The sequence below is a fragment of the Salarias fasciatus genome, chromosome 7 (assembly GCF_902148845.1).
Source record: "Salarias fasciatus chromosome 7, fSalaFa1.1, whole genome shotgun sequence".
NCBI lineage: Eukaryota > Metazoa > Chordata > Actinopteri > Blenniiformes > Blenniidae > Salarias > Salarias fasciatus.
In genome coordinates, this window is record NC_043751.1 from 6,824,072 (window position 1) to 6,844,339 (window position 20,268).

General features: G+C 40.8%; 1 protein-coding gene across 1 annotated transcript in view; it reads left to right on the forward strand.

The window, feature by feature from the left end:
• LOC115391525 (solute carrier family 23 member 2) overlaps positions 1-18,352 on the forward strand; it is a 54,458-nt gene extending 36,106 nt beyond the window's left edge. The window contains exons 9-12 of the mRNA XM_030095797.1: positions 6,307-6,471; positions 9,179-9,287; positions 17,992-18,087; positions 18,168-18,352. Of these exons, the coding sequence (XP_029951657.1) occupies positions 6,307-6,471; positions 9,179-9,287; positions 17,992-18,087; positions 18,168-18,352 (555 nt within the window). The remainder of the gene's footprint in view (positions 1-6,306; positions 6,472-9,178; positions 9,288-17,991; positions 18,088-18,167) is intronic.
• The last annotated feature ends 1,916 nt before the right edge of the window (positions 18,353-20,268 follow it).

A 20,268-nucleotide genomic window follows, 5' to 3' on the forward strand; every position in this document is an offset into this window, starting at 1 on the left:
GAAAAATAAATAAGCAAATAAATCTAACACTAAAACTAATAAAAGCTGAACAAAAATCTAGTAAATATTTAAAAAAAAAACAACAACTAGTAAACATGCATAGAAAAAATTGGAGACATGTCAAAACAAAATGAATATAAAAATGAATTAATATTCTAAGCTATTTCAACCATGGTTTCATCTTCGCTTGACTTTTACCATCCCATGATTCACTTTCATGAGCAACTTCGGCTTCATAAACGCTCAAATTTTGCTCTGGACTGTTGAAAATGTGCCACATGCCTGAGCGATCGCAGCACTTCGAGATCTGACAGAAGAGAGATTTACAGCTTCCTGGCGTTGTGCTGTGGAAGAATCCCTGCTGCTGTCTTTAGAGCCGATCCGTTACAACAAAAACACAAATGGACAGTTCATGTGCTCGACCCCTCTGTGAGCCTGTTGAGAAGCATGAGACTGTCAGATCACGCCCGGAATGGACTCTGCTCAAGAGATGATCAAATATGAAACATCGGGGTGGGAATGAATTGTTTCTGACGCGACGCTTGCCGCATGCCTTCCGAGTGAGGGTTCACACCTGCGAGCTGCTTTGTCTTGTATTATTTTTGATTTGATTTGATTTGATTTATTTATTTCATTCATTTAAATAAAACAAAAAGTGAATGCAACATACTTGCATCTGCATACTTCAGCACAGATATGAATGAAAAGGTACAGAAAGAAGCAAAAGCTTATAATATCTGCCCCTTGTCAATTCAGAAATCCTTTAAACTTCCGATGTGCGCGCTACATTCAATACATAACAAAGAAACAATACATAACAAAAAAACAAGTTGTCATCATACAACACAAATTTCAAAGATGTCCTACATGGCGTCTTTGTATCTATCCATCAGAATTAGTTTCACACTCTTTTTGAAACAATGGATGGATTTTGAGGTTTTGATTTCACACTCAAGGCTGTTCCATAAATTTACACCGTGGACTGAGATACACCTTTCCTTTGGTTTAGTTCTAAACTTAGGTTTACAAAAAAAATCTGATCCTCTTAAATTATACTTACTTTCTTTCTTTTTGAATCTATTTTGCAGGTTTTCTGGTAATGTTTTCTGGTGAGCTTTATACATACATTTGAGAACGTTAAGTTCAACCAATTCATTAAATTTTAATGTTCCTAATTGTAAAGAAATTGGATTTGTGTGAGCTCTGTATCCACTGCCATTTACAACACGAAGAGCACGTTTCTGTAAAATGCAAATTGGATCAAGGTAGGTTTTACATGCATTTCCCCACACTTCTATACAGTAAGTCAAATGTGGAATAATTAAGGAATTATACAACAGTAATAAAGCATTCTTATTGAGAGACTCTTTAACCTTGTGTAACACAGCAACAGTTTGGGATAATTTTGTTTTAACACGTTCTGTGTGTGATTTCCATGTTAAATGTTCATCAATTAAAACACCCAAGAACTTTACTTCATGCACTCGTTCGATCTCTAACCCTTGAATGGAAAGTCTTGCACCAATATCTTTTTCTTTACAAGTAAAGACCATAAATTTTGTCTTGTTAATGTTTATAGATAGTTTGTTAGCATTAAACCAATGTAATACTTTCTGAAACTCATTTTCCACTGTTTGTAACACCTCATTTATGTTTTTTCCCGTGTAAAACAATGTGGTATCATCTGCAAATAAAATACATTTTAGTACATTTGAAGCAGACACAATATCATTCACATAGAGGAGAAAAAGAATTGGTCCAAGGACTGAGCCCTGGGGTACCCCACAAGTTATATTGCAAAAGTTGGATTTTGTGTCATTAACTTCCACAAACTGACTTCGATCTTTTAGGTAACTTGCGACCCATTGATGTGCGACTCCTCTGATACCATATTTGTATAATTTTTGCAGAAGTATCTCATGGTCTAATGTATCAAATGCTTTCTGAAGATCGACAAAGATGCTTACTAAAAATTGCTTATTGTCCATAGCATTGGTGATTTCTTCAGTCAGCTCCATTAATGCTGTTGCAGTTGAATGATTTGCACGAAAACCATACTGGCTGGGACTTAAAATTTTGTATGTTTCAATAAATTTATTCAGTCTAATCACAAACAATTTCTCTAATACCTTTGAAAATTGTGATAGCAAAGCCACGGGTCTGTAATTTGAAAAATCATTTTTATTACCTTTTTTAAATAGTGGTATTATTTTAGCTACTTTCATATGGTCAGGAAACAGTCCGGTGGTGAATGACAGATTACATATATACGTAAAAGGTTCAATAACAGCATCTATAATGTTCTTTATCAGCAGCATATTCATGTCTGTATAATCGTTGGATTTTTTGTTCGCTAATTTATTCACAATTGACAAAATTTCGTTCCCATGCACTCTCTCCAGAAAAATACTGTTTACATTTTCTGCTATATTACAATCATTGTCTGTGTTTACCTTAGGAATATGCTGTGATAAAGTTGGTCCAGTATTCACAAAGAGGTCATTAAATTCATTCACTATTTCCTCTTTACCAAAGATATCTACATTATTCTTTGTGAAATAGTTTGGGATATATGATTTAGCTTTGTTTTTATGCAAGACTGTGTTTATTATACTCCATGTATTTCTAATGCTATTTTTATTTTTGTCCAATAATTTGGTATAATAGTCCTTTTTTTGTATTCTTATAATTGATACAAGTTTATTTTTATATTTTTTATACTTAACCTCTGCATCTTTTGTTCTCAATTTAAGAAACAACTTGTATAAGTAATTTTTTTTCTTACATGCATTCTTCAATCCGTTTGTCATCCATGGACAATGAGTATTTCTCTTATCCTGACCACGAATTTTAATCATTTTGCAATTTTTATTATATAAGGTTATGAATGTAGTCATAAATGAATTATAGGCATCATTTAAATTACTTACATATACATGATCCCAATTTTGCTTTTTGAGGTCTTCTTTAAAGGCCTCTAAAGCCTTACTTGATTTATCTCTTATAACAATTGGAGTATTGTCTTGCACAAAATCAAAACACAATTTTTCATAGATTAGAAACACAGGGAGATGATCACTTACATCTACTATGAAGATGCCACTAATTATTTCACCGTATATATTTGTATATATGTTGTCTATGATAGAAGCGCTGTGACTAGTGATCCTGGTTGGTTTAGTTATCATAGGGCATAGGCCAGCCATTTCCATATAATTTTTAAAATTGTTGGTTACTGCAGGGTTTCCAATATCTATATTGAAATCCCCACACACGATTACAGATTTATTAACATTTTCAAACAATTCAATGATTTTATCTGTGAATGAGTCAATACCTGCCCCCGGCGGTCTATACACACAACTTACTAATATATTTTTACCCTTGTCATTAATGATTTCTATAGTTAATATTTCCATTAAGTCACTCACAGTTGTTTTCTGCTCCACAATCTTACATTTTAGATTTGCATCAACATAGAGGGCAACACCTCCTCCTTTCTTCTTTAACCTATTTAAATAAAACATGTTGTAACCGTCAATGTGTACCTTGTTAATATGTATGTCCTTTAACCATGTTTCTGTAATGGCTATTACTTTGAAGGTGCGTTTAAGATCACTGAAAAACTCCCTAATTTTTTCAAATTTACATGTCAGACTTTGACTATTAAGATGTATGATCGAAAATGCTTTATCAGAAACATCATCCGTTCTAGTATTAAACTGTTTTGCTGTATAATAATTACAATCTTCAAGTGTTATAATCTTATGTGCTAACTCAGTTTCCAATTCATAAATTTTATCACTGTTTGTGTCAACGTTTGTGTCCATAACCACATCAGTGTGTAAGTCCATGATGATGTGTACCCAACCTGTTTGCTTTCAGCGTTTTCAGATCTTCTCAGACGTAGCCTTCCTCCTTCATTGTCCAGTCTTCCATCAATGTCCAGTCTTGTATCTCCCAAGTTCCTTCATGTCTCTAATCATCCTTGCTGCTCCATCGTTTTCTCTTATCCATACATTTCCATTCCTTGTCCATGTCCCAGTAATCCTACTCTGCTTTCTCAAAAGTCTTGCTTCTCTCGCGATGCTTCCGTTCTTTTTTGTAAGATGTTCGTTCATAAATACATTTGTGCCTCTCAGATTTCTTGCTTGCATTAAGACATCGTTTTTCATGTTCCTGCTAATGAAACGTATTACAATAGCAGGTCTGGTGTTTTCTGACTTTCTGGGTAAAGTGTGACAAACAGAAATCGCTTCCTTACGGATGTTGATGTTTTTACTGTTCAAGAAATCCACCACCTCTTGCTCCAGCGACAACAGCTCTCCCCGCGGTGCGTCCTCCGTGGTCTCTGCGTTGGCTGTCACTCTGGCGTAGGTCCGGTGTCGGGTCTCCAGCCCAGAAATGATTAAATCCTCCCTCCGTGTGTACTGCTCAAGTTCATCGACTCGTAGTTCCAAGAAAGAAATCCTTTTCTCCTTTTCATTTAACAGAGTTTTCAGGGTTGCTACTTCATCCACGAGTTTGAGCAGCTGCTCCTGTTGTGATGTTATCTTTGACAGTTCTCCAGACATAAAGTTCAATGATCGTTTGATCTCCTCCATGTCGTCCGTCTTTGGCATGTTCTTTGTTGTTCTTTCTTTGTTGTTCTTGTAAAATATCCACTCTTCCGACTTTTGTGGCGCTTTGGCTCCGAGCAGTATGAGCTAATCGGTGCTAAAGCCGGTTAGCCCGTATGTGGCTAAGACTGTTAGCATACAGCCCCGCAGCTTGGACCAGCCGACAACTGGATAGTCTCTGGAGTCCCAAATCCGCCTACTTCGTAGCGCATGTGAACCGATACTCCTACCAATTCACATCCAAACTTTTGGGCAGAAATTGGAACAGATTTGGTCAAAATGCTGCCTTGTTTACACCGAGCTAGAACGCCGAGCTGCGCCTCACACCGGAAGCGGAACCGGAAGTATTATCTACACATGTGATGCGTGCTCACAGTTGTTTACACCCAAGTGCTAAATGACCTGTGGAATGCACAAACATTGTTAGCTGATCAGGAATTAATGTCCGTCTGGCTGTGAGCCTTGCCAGCTAGGGGCCGCTTCTGGTGTTAACGGGTTTACGTCCACATTGTAAAATCTACGCCTAATCCGTCTGCCGTAGGCCGGGATTAAACATGAGGTCCGGCGCTCATTCAGCACGGCAGCCCTCAAACCGACCCAAAGATATGCTTTCTACCGTTTGATCATGTTTCTGAGACGATCCAGATACAGGAAGTGGTTTCAGTGAAACACTGCTAAATGTAGAGACAGATAGGAAAAAGATGAAAAAGCTCACATAATCACATTCGTAACTAAATCAGACAATGTGAGTTACCCTGAACAGTCCGACCAAGTTCAGACACGACTTCTGGGTAATGTTCTTGCCATGCGGTGTTCTGGATGTGAAGCCTGTAGTTTACAGGTGATGGATTGGCTGCAGTTGTTGTGGGTTGAATGTGTCATTGTCTCAACCCTTCATGAAAGGAATCATTACAACAATGCTTCTAAGTAGCAGGACTGGAAACCTGTTTTGTTTAATGACAAAGTCTCTCTTGACAGGTGACCTGAGTTAAAGCTCTGTTTTGTTTTGTTTTTTACCCAAAAGATTTAGATTTCAACAAATGAGATTCAGTGGGATTGGAGTCCTAAAGCCTAATAACAAATCAAGTTTCAAGGGGATCCATACTTTTCTGATCGTTTCACAAACTAGCTCTTTAGATTTTGTCATTCAGACGTCCAGGTGTGTTGGTGTCAGTCTTTTGTTTTCTAAACCAGCTGTGACCAAGCTGGGGCTGCAGACCCTGAGGCCAGACACGACCCAGCACACACAACATGGAGGTCCATCTCAGGCTCAACACACCAGACATACAATTACACAGACACACACATACACATTACCAACAATCGCAGCCAGTCCTGGTCAGTAATTAGGCTAATGGCCATGTCTCCGAATCACCAGTGAAAGCAGCAGTGTCCAATAATTGAGATTCTTAACTGGCGGAAGAGTTAATCACCATTTTCTGGCAAAACAAGAAAATAAATTGTTGTTCTGACACAAGTGGCGCTCATGAAACTGTACGTGCAGAAAGACGCTTCCTTCATATGCGGCAATTACGTCCAAGCTTAAAGCTTCATTGTTTCCTTGGCTGATTGTCTTTTCACACACCCACACACAGAATTTGCAATTAGAGAGTGATCGTTATGAATCCTGCAGGTGAAATATGCCGTGGGCTTCCTGTGGAAGGTGTCTGTGCTGTTTTGATGTCAGGTTGGGAGCAGACTGGTCCTCCAGACAACCGGGATTCTGATGATCATCTTGGGGATCTTTGGGAAGTTTGGCGCAGTTTTCATCACCATCCCAGACCCTGTGATTGGAGGCATGTTCCTGGTTATGTTTGGGATGATTGCAGCGGTGGGGATATCCAACCTTCAGGTAACTAGATTTCACTTCTGTCATAAATCACACTTCACTTGGCAAAATCTTCTCACTTAGAGCAGCTGCTACATGAGCTACTCAGACAGATTTCTTGGAAAATCAAGACACTGGCAACAAAACATCTACCCTGCTGAGAGGTCCTTAAACTAGACACCGGGTCCTGCTGGCTCCTGTGGTGCTGCCCTCTCCCTGACCCTGTAAATGCAAGGACACAAGCAAAATACAAGCAACTGTAAACAGCTACTCATGAAAGTCCTTTAATTGAGGGGTGTTATTGCTCTGTGAGTACTGATCACTTTTATACTGTAATAAAACCAGTTAATTCAAAAATAAAACACTTTTATTGGACCTGTTTTGTAAATGCTGCAACAATGATTTTGACAAATTGAACAGAGCAGAAAAATAAAGACGAGAACTCATTTGAAATGGTGCAAAATGCAGAATTTATAATGTAAAACATATTTAAACGCCGTGGTTTCATCTGGAGGAGAAGTCTCCCATACAGGTTACGTCCTCTGACTGCAGCACACATTTTCTTATTTATCATGGAAGCCACGTCCATGATCAGCCCGGCGCGATGAGCGGTGAGTGGGCAGCGGGGTCTGGAACCGGTCCAATCAGCAGGCCAGCAACTGAACCTGGGTCAACTATAATCTTCTTTCTAAGCAGAAGACATCTGAATGTGATTAAAGCGGGACTACCGGGGAAGGTCTTTATCGCGGTTGGCCATTAAAACCACCCACAAAGACGTGCTGATAAGATCATCATGAGAATACTGAGGTTTCAGATGTGTCATAGTTGAAATGCATTAAGACACGACTCAAATCAAAAATTCCTTTTGGAAACATCCTTGAATAAATTGAACCACACCACAGAATTAATGTAGGCTTCAACAAGTCAGACTGCAGGAAAACTTTGTTCAACAATGGACTCAAATATTGAAGTGCTTGAGGCTCAAAAAATGTTTTGAGGAAACACTGTTCAAGACCGAGGTGGAGGCTTTCTGCTGTTCCCATTGAGGTGAAGGGACTGAAGGAGAGAAGTGGACAGGCAGACAGAAGATTGTCAGCAGGAACTGAAATCCCGGTTTGGGTTTGGGAAGACACAAGTAAAAAAGAAAAAAACAAAAACAAAAAACAATTGCCATAACAAAGTCACTTATCCAATGATATCGCTTCAGTTTTCCACAGTTGGATAGTTTTTGCTCTGCTTTGCTACATAAATGGACTTCCTGTTATTAGTCTGCAGTGTGCAGCATTGAAACGCTTTGCTCACCTTAACGTCTCAGTTTGACTCATGTCTCTTTCTCACATCATATTTATCTAGACTGTGTGTCATGGCAAAGTAGCTGAGCGGTTTTCATTGAAGGTTTGTTGTATGCACGGCTTTTATTACAGACTTAATATGGGTCAATATTATTTGGTTAAAGTGCTGCAGGGAATTCAGGCTTGATGATTTAACCAGCACCTTCATCAAAGACAAACGTAATTACCAATTCCTTATGAAAAAGAAAGAAAAAAAAAACCACCCAGAAATATGTATACCATCACCATTTGAACAAGGGCTCACCAAACAGCTTATAAAGAAACATGTTCTGTTTCGGCCTGATACACTTTGGTGCGCAGGTTGGAACAACAGTGGAGCTTCAAGACTGAAATAAAATAATGAAATCCTTATTGACGCCAGTGACATATAAAAATATAACATCATGACGAAGGAAATTGATGTTACAATGAAATAGCATCTGAAAACATCAACCAGGACATTCAACTTTAACACTTTAAACTTTAATGGTAAATAGCCCAAACCTATTCCTTAAATCTTGAGGCTAAAGTCACAGTGCTCCACTGCAGAAGTGTTTAAGTTTCACCTGATTAGAACCAAATGGTTCAGTAAACTTTTAACTTTATGCTCATGTGATTAAAAAAACAGTAAGAATTTGTAATATTCTTCATTATTTTATGTTTGATCTGAAAGTTGAGCAAAAGCACATCTCTGAAGTGAAAAGTACATCCACGGTCCAGACACTGCACTTTATTAATAATCAGGAGTAAACACGTTCTAAGGAAAACCAAGCCCTCCCCTGTAAGGTTGCACAACGCTGACTCACCTCCTGAAGGGTTTCCTCTGTCAGCCTTTGTCAAAAAGATGAAACAAGAGACTGTTTTCACTCCTATATTCTCTCACAACTATTCTGTTTTCATTGAAAAACTACAGCTCCCTGGAGTCTGACTCACAGCTTTGAAACACTGAAGGGTGATGTACAGAGCGTACGGAATGACTGAGTGCTGCAACAAAGTGCTCAGAACGTGGGCAGAATCTTCCAGTATCGTGTTTCAGTTTGTCACGGCACTTAACGGGTGAAAACACATGAAAGCCGAAGGTACGGCGGCTGAAAGTGGGCCAGGACTTCATGTGAGTGCCGATTCCCCCGAGACAGGGAAGAACCTCGCTGGGAACAAGCCTCCGGCCTCTCGGAGGGTATTTATAGGCCGGGCTGACCCCACAGTGGCGTGGCAAAGGAAAAATGTGAATTAGATACCAAAATAGGATTTGAGTCCTTTCACCGATTTTCCAAATGACTCGCACATAATCACATTTCAGTGAGGCTGCAAAACAGAAATGTCATCCAGCCGAGGCAGAACAACAACCTAATGAGTCACGTAACGGCTCTGAACTGGTCCACCTCTCTTCTCTTTCCCAGTACGTTGATCTGAACTCCTCCAGAAACCTCCTCATCCTCGGCTTCTCCACCTTCAGCGGACTGGTGCTGCCGACCTGGTTTCACTCCAACCCCGGCATCATCGACACGGGTAACTCCAGCTCAGACTCGGCACCTCCGGCGAGCCTCGGCACTCTCAGCCCAACCCCAACGCTAGAGTCACATGTGGAACAACAAAATTCACATTTTAGTTTGTTTTATGTATGATAAGCTAAAAAATCTCATTCTTAAAAGTGTAATTCAAACCATCCAGGTCCTTCTAATAGTCTAAAAGACACACAACAGTTTTTAATACAAAATAAAGTGGGCACATTTGTTTTTTTGACTACCAGGACAAATCATTTGTTAAATTACCTTTTTAGAAAATTGTCTTCTGCCTAACAAAATGTGAGCTTACTCATATTTTCTTATCAACAAATTTTTGCAGAAAGAAACATTTTGTATCCGGCTTCAAGTGGAAACGGAACATTTTCATTGTGTTTTGGGCAAGCCACAGCAGTGACAACGAAACTGTTAAGAAATCATTCAAAGGAGAACTTTTTAATAATCACACTCCGAGGAAGCTGCGACTTTTCTGAACTGTAAACACAAATCTTTTCCGAAGCAAAAACTCAAAAAAAAGGATTGAGTGTATTCAGTTGTTATTTTTTTTTTTGTGTGTGTTTCTGTGTCATTTCTGGCAACTTTTTCAACTCTTCAAATGATTTAAAGGGACTTAAGGCAACTTTACAAAATGCACCTCAGTGCTGCCGGTATGGGCGCTGTGGGTAACTGCAGCCACCAGCCAAGGCGGCACGGGAGCGCGCACAAACGCTTTACAGACTGTCTGTCTTCTTTACTGCTGCAAGACCACAGTGCACATTATATAGAAACACAGCCGTGGGAACGTATTGTCAACAGGGGGTGCTGAGAGAAAAAAAGCGCAGCGCCCAAGACGAGCGCCTACCTCCGGGGGGTGGGGGGTGGGGGTGTTGGATGAGGCGAGCGCAACACGGGCGCCCTGATACAACGGTAGGGGGGTACGAGCGGCGCACCAGACAAGTTTACCGGGATGTTTTTTTCATCGTGACAAATACAATATGTGGTGTGACTGCGTGACAGAAGACCGGGTGCTGCAGCACCCCCAGCACCCCTACTTCCCGCGGTAATGTATATAAACAAGCACCATGTCAAGCGACGAAGTGAGTCCGTGTCCACGGCGGCCATGTTCTTCCTGTGTAAGAGTTGTCGGCAACACGCAGCGTCAATTTACGTCACATCCCCACGATTGCGCGGGAAATTCGGACCCCGAACTGCAGCCAATTCTGTGGCACACAGCCTGTATAAGGCAACAGACAGATACGCGGATTGGCCTGTTATTTTATGTTTTTAATGCTTCACGGCCCATTAGCATTGAATAAACTGGAAATGCATTTATGGTTTTTCACAGATCTTGCCTTAAGTCCCTTTAATCCCTAAAAGGAATCAAGGTGTTGTTCTTTACTTGTTACTTGAATTGAAGATAAAGTAGTTAATAAAACAGTGATTTATTTTTTGGTTTAGCTGAGTTGTAAACCTCTGGATCTGAGGACTGTACTTCAAGTCGGGTTTGACATACCCGGGATATCTCTCTGTTACGTGGGTTGATCCAGATGTCCTAGCAGGTGGTATTGCGGAGCAGGTTATTGACTCTGTAATTCAACCTGGGTTTTTCCGATGGTGATCAGTGTTCTTTCACATAAAAGGGGCGGAGTTTGCAGTGTCTGACCAATCACAAACTCTTGCAGGCCAAACAATTATTCTCCAAAAATATGAAGACTTCAAACGCATTTTCTTCCTTTGCAATAACAGACATGCACAGCTGCAGGAGCAAAAGTGCAAAAGCAATAAGAAACGTCGATAGGCGATACCGTCAACATTCAAACTTTTCATCAGGACGTCCCAGTTGAGGTCGGACATGGAGCTGTGAGGGAGGCTGACATTTGGTCTGTATCAGTGTGAAGCCCCCCTCAGTCCCTCAGGGGGGGGTCACAAGATCTGCTGCTGCTGCTGTGGAAGAAAAGTGCTGAAAAATCAAGTGAGGAAGAAAAAAAAACAATGTGGCATCCGGCTAAAGGCTGCTAAGTATCAAATGTTTATCAGAGCATGTCTTCATAACAGCTGTCATAACAGCTGTAAAGACCAATAATATTTCAGTTCAATCATTTATAAACCATTTAAATGTAATATGTATACATTATCCGAGTGTAGGATCTTGAAGCAGATATTTGTCAAAGGGTACAGTATTTATTTTATAATGCAGGATAATTTACTCAACTGATGTTTTCTGACTTAAACATCAGAAGTACGAAGTGCAAATCCTTTCCTTTTCAGCATTACTTCAAAAACACTTTTAAAATCTCGAAGTTGGACAGTTTGAGTGAAAGTAGTTTTCAACAAGGTTTTCCAGACAGACTAGTCAGTGTTCTCAGAGATGCAGTAAAAACCCAAACAGCAGCGTTAATCTCATTTAGCCACCTGGTGGCTTTTCTAAAACATCAGCATCATGAGTTAGATAAAAACTGAGGGGTTTTCCAGCGATTGCAGGTTAAAAACCCTGAGATGTTTGTGCTATCACAGTAGTAATCTACACTTTTCATGTTGTTGCTCCATGTCAGGGGTCTCTAACTCCAGTCCTCGAGGGCCGCAAACCTGCATGTTTTCCATGTCTCCCTGCTTCAACACAGCTGATTGCAATGAGGCTCGTTATCAGGCTTTCTGCTGGACTTGGTGATGGAACCTTCATGAGACACAGACCAAGCCCACAGTAAACCAAAACCACCAGGTGAAGACGATCACACACTCAGGCTCAGGTGACACACATCAGGGTGATGAACAGTCAGACACGAGGAGGGAAACACTATTTCAACCAGTCACTCAGCATGAGATCAGGCTGAATGCAGCCCCTGAACTTCTTCAAGGCCTAAACAAAAATCCTATTTTTGTTTAATGCGATTAATGACGACGCATAATAGAAAAATGCAGGCAAACAAAAGATCATAGACCTAAATCAAAGGTGACAAAATCATGAGACACTCAACGAGCTCTAATTTGTTTAGTACCAAAATACAACTTTGTAGTGAGATGGTGCAATGAGTATTTTTATAGTGTTGAAAGAAGAAGAATAAGAAGCTGTTGTGAAATCTGCTCTAAAGAACAAAACCATTAGTTAAAATCATTGAGACTTCTGACTAACAGCAGACTCTCTAAACTTGGGGAACCGGACTGAAGATATAGAACTGAACGCTCAACCGTAAAGCACGGTCTAAGATGGCAGATCTTCTTGTATAAGATGCTCACATTGTTTGTACAGAAATGGGAAACGGTTTAATATATAAATAAGAAGGCAGGTTGAAGATACAAGGTTTAGTTTCTTCAGCAACCCAAACACACTTTATAGGTTGAGTCCTGTTCTTGATACACACACACCCGTGGTGACGGCTGCTGTCGGTAGGTGGTCGCACACATCTGAGTGTCTTCATCGCACGCACATTCGGCCATGAGAATCGAACCGCTTCAGAGTTGCGCTGAACTGTAAAGTGTGTTTTTGACCTGAAACGTTCTGTTGACTCGGTTTTCACTTCATGCGCTTCGTAATAATTACTGACCCGTTCAGACACGCCACCAAACAATGCCAAAACACCCGCACCTATGTCATGTGACCTTCATCACGCAGTTAGCTTGTCAAGGCGCAGCATCAGCCCTGCCAAGGAATTGCAAACCATTTCATTCCTGCACCCACATCCCAGGTTCTTGGATTTTTATCTCACTTCAAGAGCCTCGGGAAGAAGACGATCAGGTCCGATGCTAACTTGACATCCCCAGATATGATAACCACAAAGTATTAGACTTGTTAATGGCATTTTCACCACTTTTAGTTGTCTGAAATTACTTTATACACTCTTTACACTTATTTTTGCCCATGCGCACACTTTCATGCACACACACGACTGCAACGGAATGTGCAAAGAAAGAAACGTGATGAATCAGAGATCCTGTTTCACTTCTTTATTTCAACATCACAGCATACCTGGTGGCCGGAATCCAAAACCAGAAATATCAAGGTGAAATCACTGAAAATGGAAATCAAAAGAAGTCAATCTGTGGTGCATGTGAAACTCTACGGACTCACGTATGCCAACAAGAGCAATGTTAGTCATGAGATTTATATCCTAAGCCTGAGCTGCGCAGCTATTCAGTGTATTCCCCCTTAAAATGAGCATCACGCATTTTCTTTCCCTGCATTCCAACAAATATAGAAACAGTAATTTAAGCAGGTATACATCTGAATGGCAGGTGAGGCAGTCTCCTGACACTGACGGGAGGCCTGTGTGTTCCCACCGCTCTGTTTTACAGATTACTCCTGCGGCAGTCTATAAGCTCCTAAAGCCAAGGTGTTCCCAAATCCTGTGAGCCCAGATGGCAAACACTTCACCTTTAGTCTTTAGCCTAGATTTTTAAGAGGCACCAGGAGCCCGTTTTACTCTCTGACCTCCCGCTGGGATCTGAATTGTCTTTTTGTTTGTCTTCTGCGACTGTATCGGGTAGTTTACGTTAATCTGCTTGACCCGAGACGGCAGCGGTTGGATGCAAGCTGCACTTCAGCCAGTTGGAGGTTCTGGTTCGGTTTTGGAACTCTGGAAGAGTTTCACAGTCGCACATGAAACTGAGGAAGAAGAAATCTCAAGGTCTCTAGTGAAATGATTTGGGATTTGTTACTCCTTTGGGACGGTAACTGAAAAGGCTGCTTGAACAGGCTTGTCTTCTTCATAAAAGACATGAGCAGCCGTGGGAAAACTGTGCCCTGAAAACTCTTTAAAAACAATATCATGAACATTTAGAAATGGAGAAAACGTCATTTTTAATTGCATGTATTCAGATCTTTTGGTGGTTTAAAAAAAATCTATTTTAATCTGCATTGTGCTTCATCTTGCAACGAGGTACGCCGCTGAGTCTAGATTGAAACATAAAGAGTTTAAGTATGAAACTTTGACCTCAGGGTTAATCTGGGTTAAAGTCGGTTCACTGGTCCCTCCCGGTTCATTGTGTGTGCCCGTTTACACAACTCAACTCGCAGTGTCTGTGGGGGAAAGTGAGTGGATTATGTATCTGTCGCTTCATTAGTGTCACCGCTGCTCGGTGACCAACACAGTGGAGAAAAATGGGAAAGAAAACGTTTATGAGGAAGAAGAAGCTAAAAAGTTAAATCCTGGTGTTAAAATAAAGGGAATTGTCGTCTGTATTACATAAACATAACACATTCATACACAACAGGTTTATCCCAATCACACTAATCCTGTCATGAAGCATTAATCCAATAGCGTGAAATTAGGTGAAGTGAGGTGTGATCAATCAGAGATCTGAAAACCAATCAGAGATCAGACGCAGACTCTACGCTATTGATTGGTACCGTTTGATGACGCATCGATCGGCTCCGGGGGGGGGGGGAGGGGCAGGGCTGGGGGGTGGGGTTTAGCGCCATCTCCTATGAAGCACCATCAAAAGAGCAATCCTCAAGATTAAACAGCTCGTCTCTGCAGACATAAGACCTTGATCCCATGAGTCATGTGATGCTAGTGTCTCCCAGGAAAGTGCTAATCCAGAGTTCAGCGTTGGGCATGAGGGCTTGTCTGGTTCTCTCAGGTCTAGGCTGCTTACCTCCCAATCCTCTTGGCTAGCCCTCATGTCACTGGCTGTAATCTGCCCGGCTCAGATAAAGCACTCTTGCCCCCAAGTTGTTCTCCAGCCTCAACACTCAGCTGAGAGTGTCAGACAAGAGGAGGCCTGTCGGCGCTCTCTGTAAACAAAGTGCCGCTCATCCAGACATCCCGACACGTCCAGGCTGCGGGGAATTAAAATCAACTCAGTGGGGGCTCTGAACTTTTGACTGATGCTTCCTGCAGCAGGGTGTGTGTGTTTGAGAGTGTGTGTGAGATAGTATGGGTTGTTGAACAGGGGTTAAACTACGTCACTGCAGTTTGCAGTTCTCGATTCAGTTCAATACAGCTCCATGAGGGGCTTTCATGTGAAAGGTTTGGTGTTTGGGCAGGCGTTCACACATTCATGGGCCGTCTGGAATTCTTCAGGTTCTCCACAGTGTTCTCCTTTTCCTTCCTTTGGTTTCCCATACCTGATGGTTCTTTTCAAGTCTCTTAGAAAGTTGACTTGACTTTCACCAGTTGAGGTTGTGAAAATACAGCAGAGCACATAGTACAAATCATCCTGACTGTTCCTGCCTTTTTTTTTTTTAAGTTTTCCGTCAAACAATGATTTCAAATCACCTTTTTTGGTAGCGCGCTCCTTGAGACTCCGTGTTGGAACGATGGTGATGGAGGTTGTGAAAACACAAGAGACGACTGAAAGAGAGCAGGGCCCAGAATCGTCGCTACATCCTGCGTAGAGAGGTCCTTCCATCTTTTGTACCACTGAAGATTGAAGATGCATTAGTTTTGCAGTTTTGCTTCCAAAAACTTTGGCAACATTTTAGAAATTTTGTCTGTTTACATGGAAACTGCAGAAAACGCTGCAGTTTTCATGGTTTTTTTTTTCCCTCATGAATCACACCCAATGCTGTTGCGATACCAAAGCAGCAATATTGTTTTCATTTAGTCTCGTTGAACTTCTCTCAACATATTTTTTAATAAATCCAGAAAACTGTAATGTGGTGACGTTTACGTCTTTTTGTTGCCGTGATTGCGTTTCGACTAAATATTATCTTCTACATTTGACAATGTTTAAATTGAAGCACCAAGGGGCGTTTATTAAACCCAGTGGACGAGTGTTCTAACTCTTCAGTCGTCACAAAATTCAACTATCCTTACTGATACAGAACATCCATTTAAAACCAGTCAAAGATCTGCTCTTGATTCTGCTGAGACGTCCTGCTGATGTGCTGCCCTCCAACATGCAGAGGCATTCATTCCGCCAGGCTGTTTTTCTTTGGGTATAACCATCGTCACATGTTTCTCTTTGGCAGCTCAGATACATCAACATAAGGGCAGATAGAAAATATATTATCAATGCGGATTAAAGCAAAATGCTGAGTTCCTCCCCTGACAGAAGATAGATCTCCTGCTTTTCACCGCAGGTATTCTTCTCTTGAGCCAGCAGGATTTTTCCCTGGCAGGATCTGAGGTGTCTTCTGACATGATGGAGGTTGATCGGATTCAGAAATTTTGAGAAAAAAAATTTCATTTCCAATAAACACTTTTCACATTGAGGTTTGCGGCTTCTCCCAAGTAAATCAATCAAACTCTGAGAGAACAATGCAGTATTTTGATTTCTGTGTTCCTTTTTTTATCTTTGTGAAATTGTTAACTTTCTCAACCTCATGAAGGTCAAGACCTCTAAGAACTAAGAGAGCCGTGGTCATTTCTGGTGTGCTGCAGCTAAAGTATTGCTTGAACACTGGTTTTAAGATGTTTGGTAAATCTCTATTTGTTAAATAGATAAAAAAAAGGATGTCATTCATACAAGTATCTAAGACTACTTCCTTGGTTAACCCTAAAACTAGAAATATTTTCAGTGCATTGGTTCATCTGTTAATCCCTTCAGCTTATTTTTGTCTTTTTAATGTATTTATTTGGCCTTTATATTTATGCATGGATGACTTTAATTTGCTCACACTGACAATTAATATTAGCCAAGATTTCAAAAGTCTTCTGGCAAAGCTACTTAAATCATCTCACGTGCCATTAAGAAGAAAACTGTGGTTTGTCTGAGCTCCGGTTGTGATGAAAATTTGTGATTATGATCTAATAGTGTGTGTGTGTGTGTGTGTGTGTGTGTGTGTGTGTGTGTGTGTGTGTGTGTGTGTGTGTGTGTGTTTTATTGCACATATGATTTAATTCGGAATATTTGACCCAACACCAAAAATAAACTGTTAATAATGCAAATGTTTTTTTTTTAATTTCCTGCTAAATGAATTGTCATCAAATTTTAACAGATTGTATTCGTTTTTGTGTAAAAATATTGAAAGAACATGACTGAAATGTGACATTTCAAGAGACAAACAAAAAATTATAATATCAAATATTTTTAGAAGACTAAAATTCAATTGAAATTAAAATGAGTCAGTCGATGACATTTGGTAACTTTAATTGTATTTGAGCATTTTGAAATATGGAAATTAAAGAGTTGGGAAAAACCCAATTTTTGAGCATTCGGTATTTTTGGCTATGGTTCAAAACTTTGGGAACATAATAAAAGAGTAAAGATTCTTTCTATCTATCCATCCATCCATCCATCCATCCAGACCAGCCATTCTGAATACTCAACTCAGTTTGAGATTTCATTCGTTAACAGAAATGTCAAACTGTCTTAGAGCAAGTGTAGATGGAATAATGTTTGCGAATCCTGCTCTTAAAAAGAACTTTTCCACTTGGAGAAATGTGAAGATGAATGTGCCTTTTTGCAGAAAGCACGCTGTTATTGTTTTTGAACATATGGAGAAGGTTAAGATTCAGACTATGAGGGGTCAAAGAGGTTCAGGCACTCAGAGTTGTGGGTCATTCGCCAAGAAATTTGCAGGTATGAGCTCCATCCGACAGACGCTTTGGAGCCGGACCGTGTGTGCATCGGTTGTTATCCTGTCCTGCAGGATTTACTGTCGAGGCTCTGGAGCTGCCGGGTTGGGTTCGGAGGGTGCTTGTGTTTTCCTCAGCCTCGTATCTGACCTCTGGTGCCTGTCTGGAGAAAGCAGGAGCAGAGGGAAATGTGTGCGTGTATAAAGTCTTCCACAAACATGACCCTGTTCATTGTCTTTTCTCTAAATGCAGGCGTTAAAGAGCTGGACCAGGTGATCGTGGTGCTCTTCACCACTCACATGTTCATCGGGGGCTTTTTTGGGTTTATCCTCGATAACACCATTCCAGGTGCAACAACATAGATATTATCAACAATAAGTTCTCAAACTCGTCATCAACATATGCTCAACTCGTGTTTCTTCCTCCAGGCACTGACAAAGAGCGAGGCATCAAGAGCTGGCAGGACAAGGTGCAGGTGGAGAGCAAAAACATGTGTGACCAGTCCTGCTACGATATTCCCTTCTGCAGCGGTGTTTTGAAACGATTTAGATGTTTCCAGTTCCTCCCCTTCCTCCCATCTTATACGGCCACCCAGGAAGAGACGCCCAAGTAATAAAGTGGTAAATTCCAGACACATATTGATGCTGGCTCCGGGAAACCAAACATGTTCGATCAGCTTCTGTCCACATCCACAAGACAGTTTTCACACAAAGTAGATGCAACTTCATGTTTTTGTACTACTTTTTTTTTTAATGTTATTTATCACTGTGAACTGACAAGGTTTTGATAGAACTGCTAGAACCAACAGTTTACAGGTCAGTTTGTATCAAATCAGCACATTTTTAAGAGGAAAAATTCTCCACTGGTCATAGTTTATTGAAATAATGTGAATTTTCCTAACACCTCATGTGGCAAGTTTCCATCTCCCAGATTCTCTCCAATGGTCCAACAAGTCAGAATCTTCATGGGGAATGTTCAAGAACATCCAAGAATCTATCATAATATTATCCTTCATTTGGACTGTTATCTTTTGAATCCCTTTTGTGAGCGCACTGGTTGGTGAAGTAACAGAGGAATATCATTGTTGCTCCAACCTTCGAATTCAACACCATCATTAGCGGGTTTTGTGATCTGAATAAAGTTGAAGAATTTTGAAACCAAATAAAAATGGCAAAAGTGTAATTTGGTAAATTGTTCCAAGATGTTAATTGGTCAATCTTGGAATTGAAGCCATCACCTTTTTAATTACATTGCTTCCCCAGTGACTTTTGATTATTATACTCAGGAATCAATTCATCTATGTTTTGATCTGATATGAATGATGTAGAGGGGGGACAGACCCTGAGGGTCACAGGTGCTGTTTAGCAAAGTCCGCCCTGAACATGCTATTCAGCCCAAATACAAATGATGGGCAAGCATCTTTTTGTATTGTGGAAGAAAGCCAGGGTACACAGAGAAATCAAATAGAAAACCACACTCTGGAGAGACCTTCACTCAGTATGAATTCTGCATTTTCCTGATTTCTAACAGCCAGCTACTAAAGAAGTAAGAAGTAAATATGTATTTGTGAATAAAAACCCCTGATGATTTTGAACAAATCCTCAATAATGTAAATATTTATTTTCTTGCTGACTGGGTGAGGAACTAATCCACTTTTCAAAGTAGAATATGTTGCAAACTTATCTTTGGGCATTTAGATATTGTTCAGTCCCTCCTGACTGGCTATATCCCACCCTCATCAAAAACAGCCATTTTCAGATCACTCCTGAAAATACCCAGCCTGAATCCTCAAGTTCTTTCCAACTACAGGCCCATCTTCCACCTTTCATTCATTTCAAAGGTTTTGGAAAAAACTGTTGCAGCACAACTTCAGGATTATCTCAAACAAAACACCCTGTTTGAGGAGTTTCAGCCCGGCTTCTGCCCTGGCCTGCTATGGCCAGGGTCGTTGGTTACCCTGACCGAAGCTGTTTCTCTGCTATGAGAAACAGCTTCGGTCAGGGTAACCAACGACCTTCTGATGGCAGCAGATTCTGCTTCACCATCCCTACTCATCTTCCTGGACTTAACAGCTGCTTTTGATACAGTCGACCACAAAATCCTACTCCACAATATACTATCGGACTGTCAAAAGACGTATTTCACTGGTTTACCTCATTTCTTGTCCAGCAGAACCAAACACGTGGCCTCGGGCAAAGCAAAATCTCTTCCCCCACTACATCACCTGTGGTGTCCCGCAGGGCTCCGTGCTGGGCCCTCTTCTCCATCTACCTACCCCCCTTGGTTATATTATTAGCAGGCATGGGATATCATTCCACTGCTACGCTGATGACACACAGCTGTATGTCAGAACTATTTCCACGCCTTCTGCCCCCCCCCCCAACAATCAACATCCACACTGACCATCTGCCTGGAGGAGATATAGAGATGCGGATGAAGCTCAACATCCTGAACAGCTCAGAAACTGAAGCCATCCTCTTTGGCACACCACACCAGCTCAGGTCTTCCTCCACCACCAGTATCACCTTC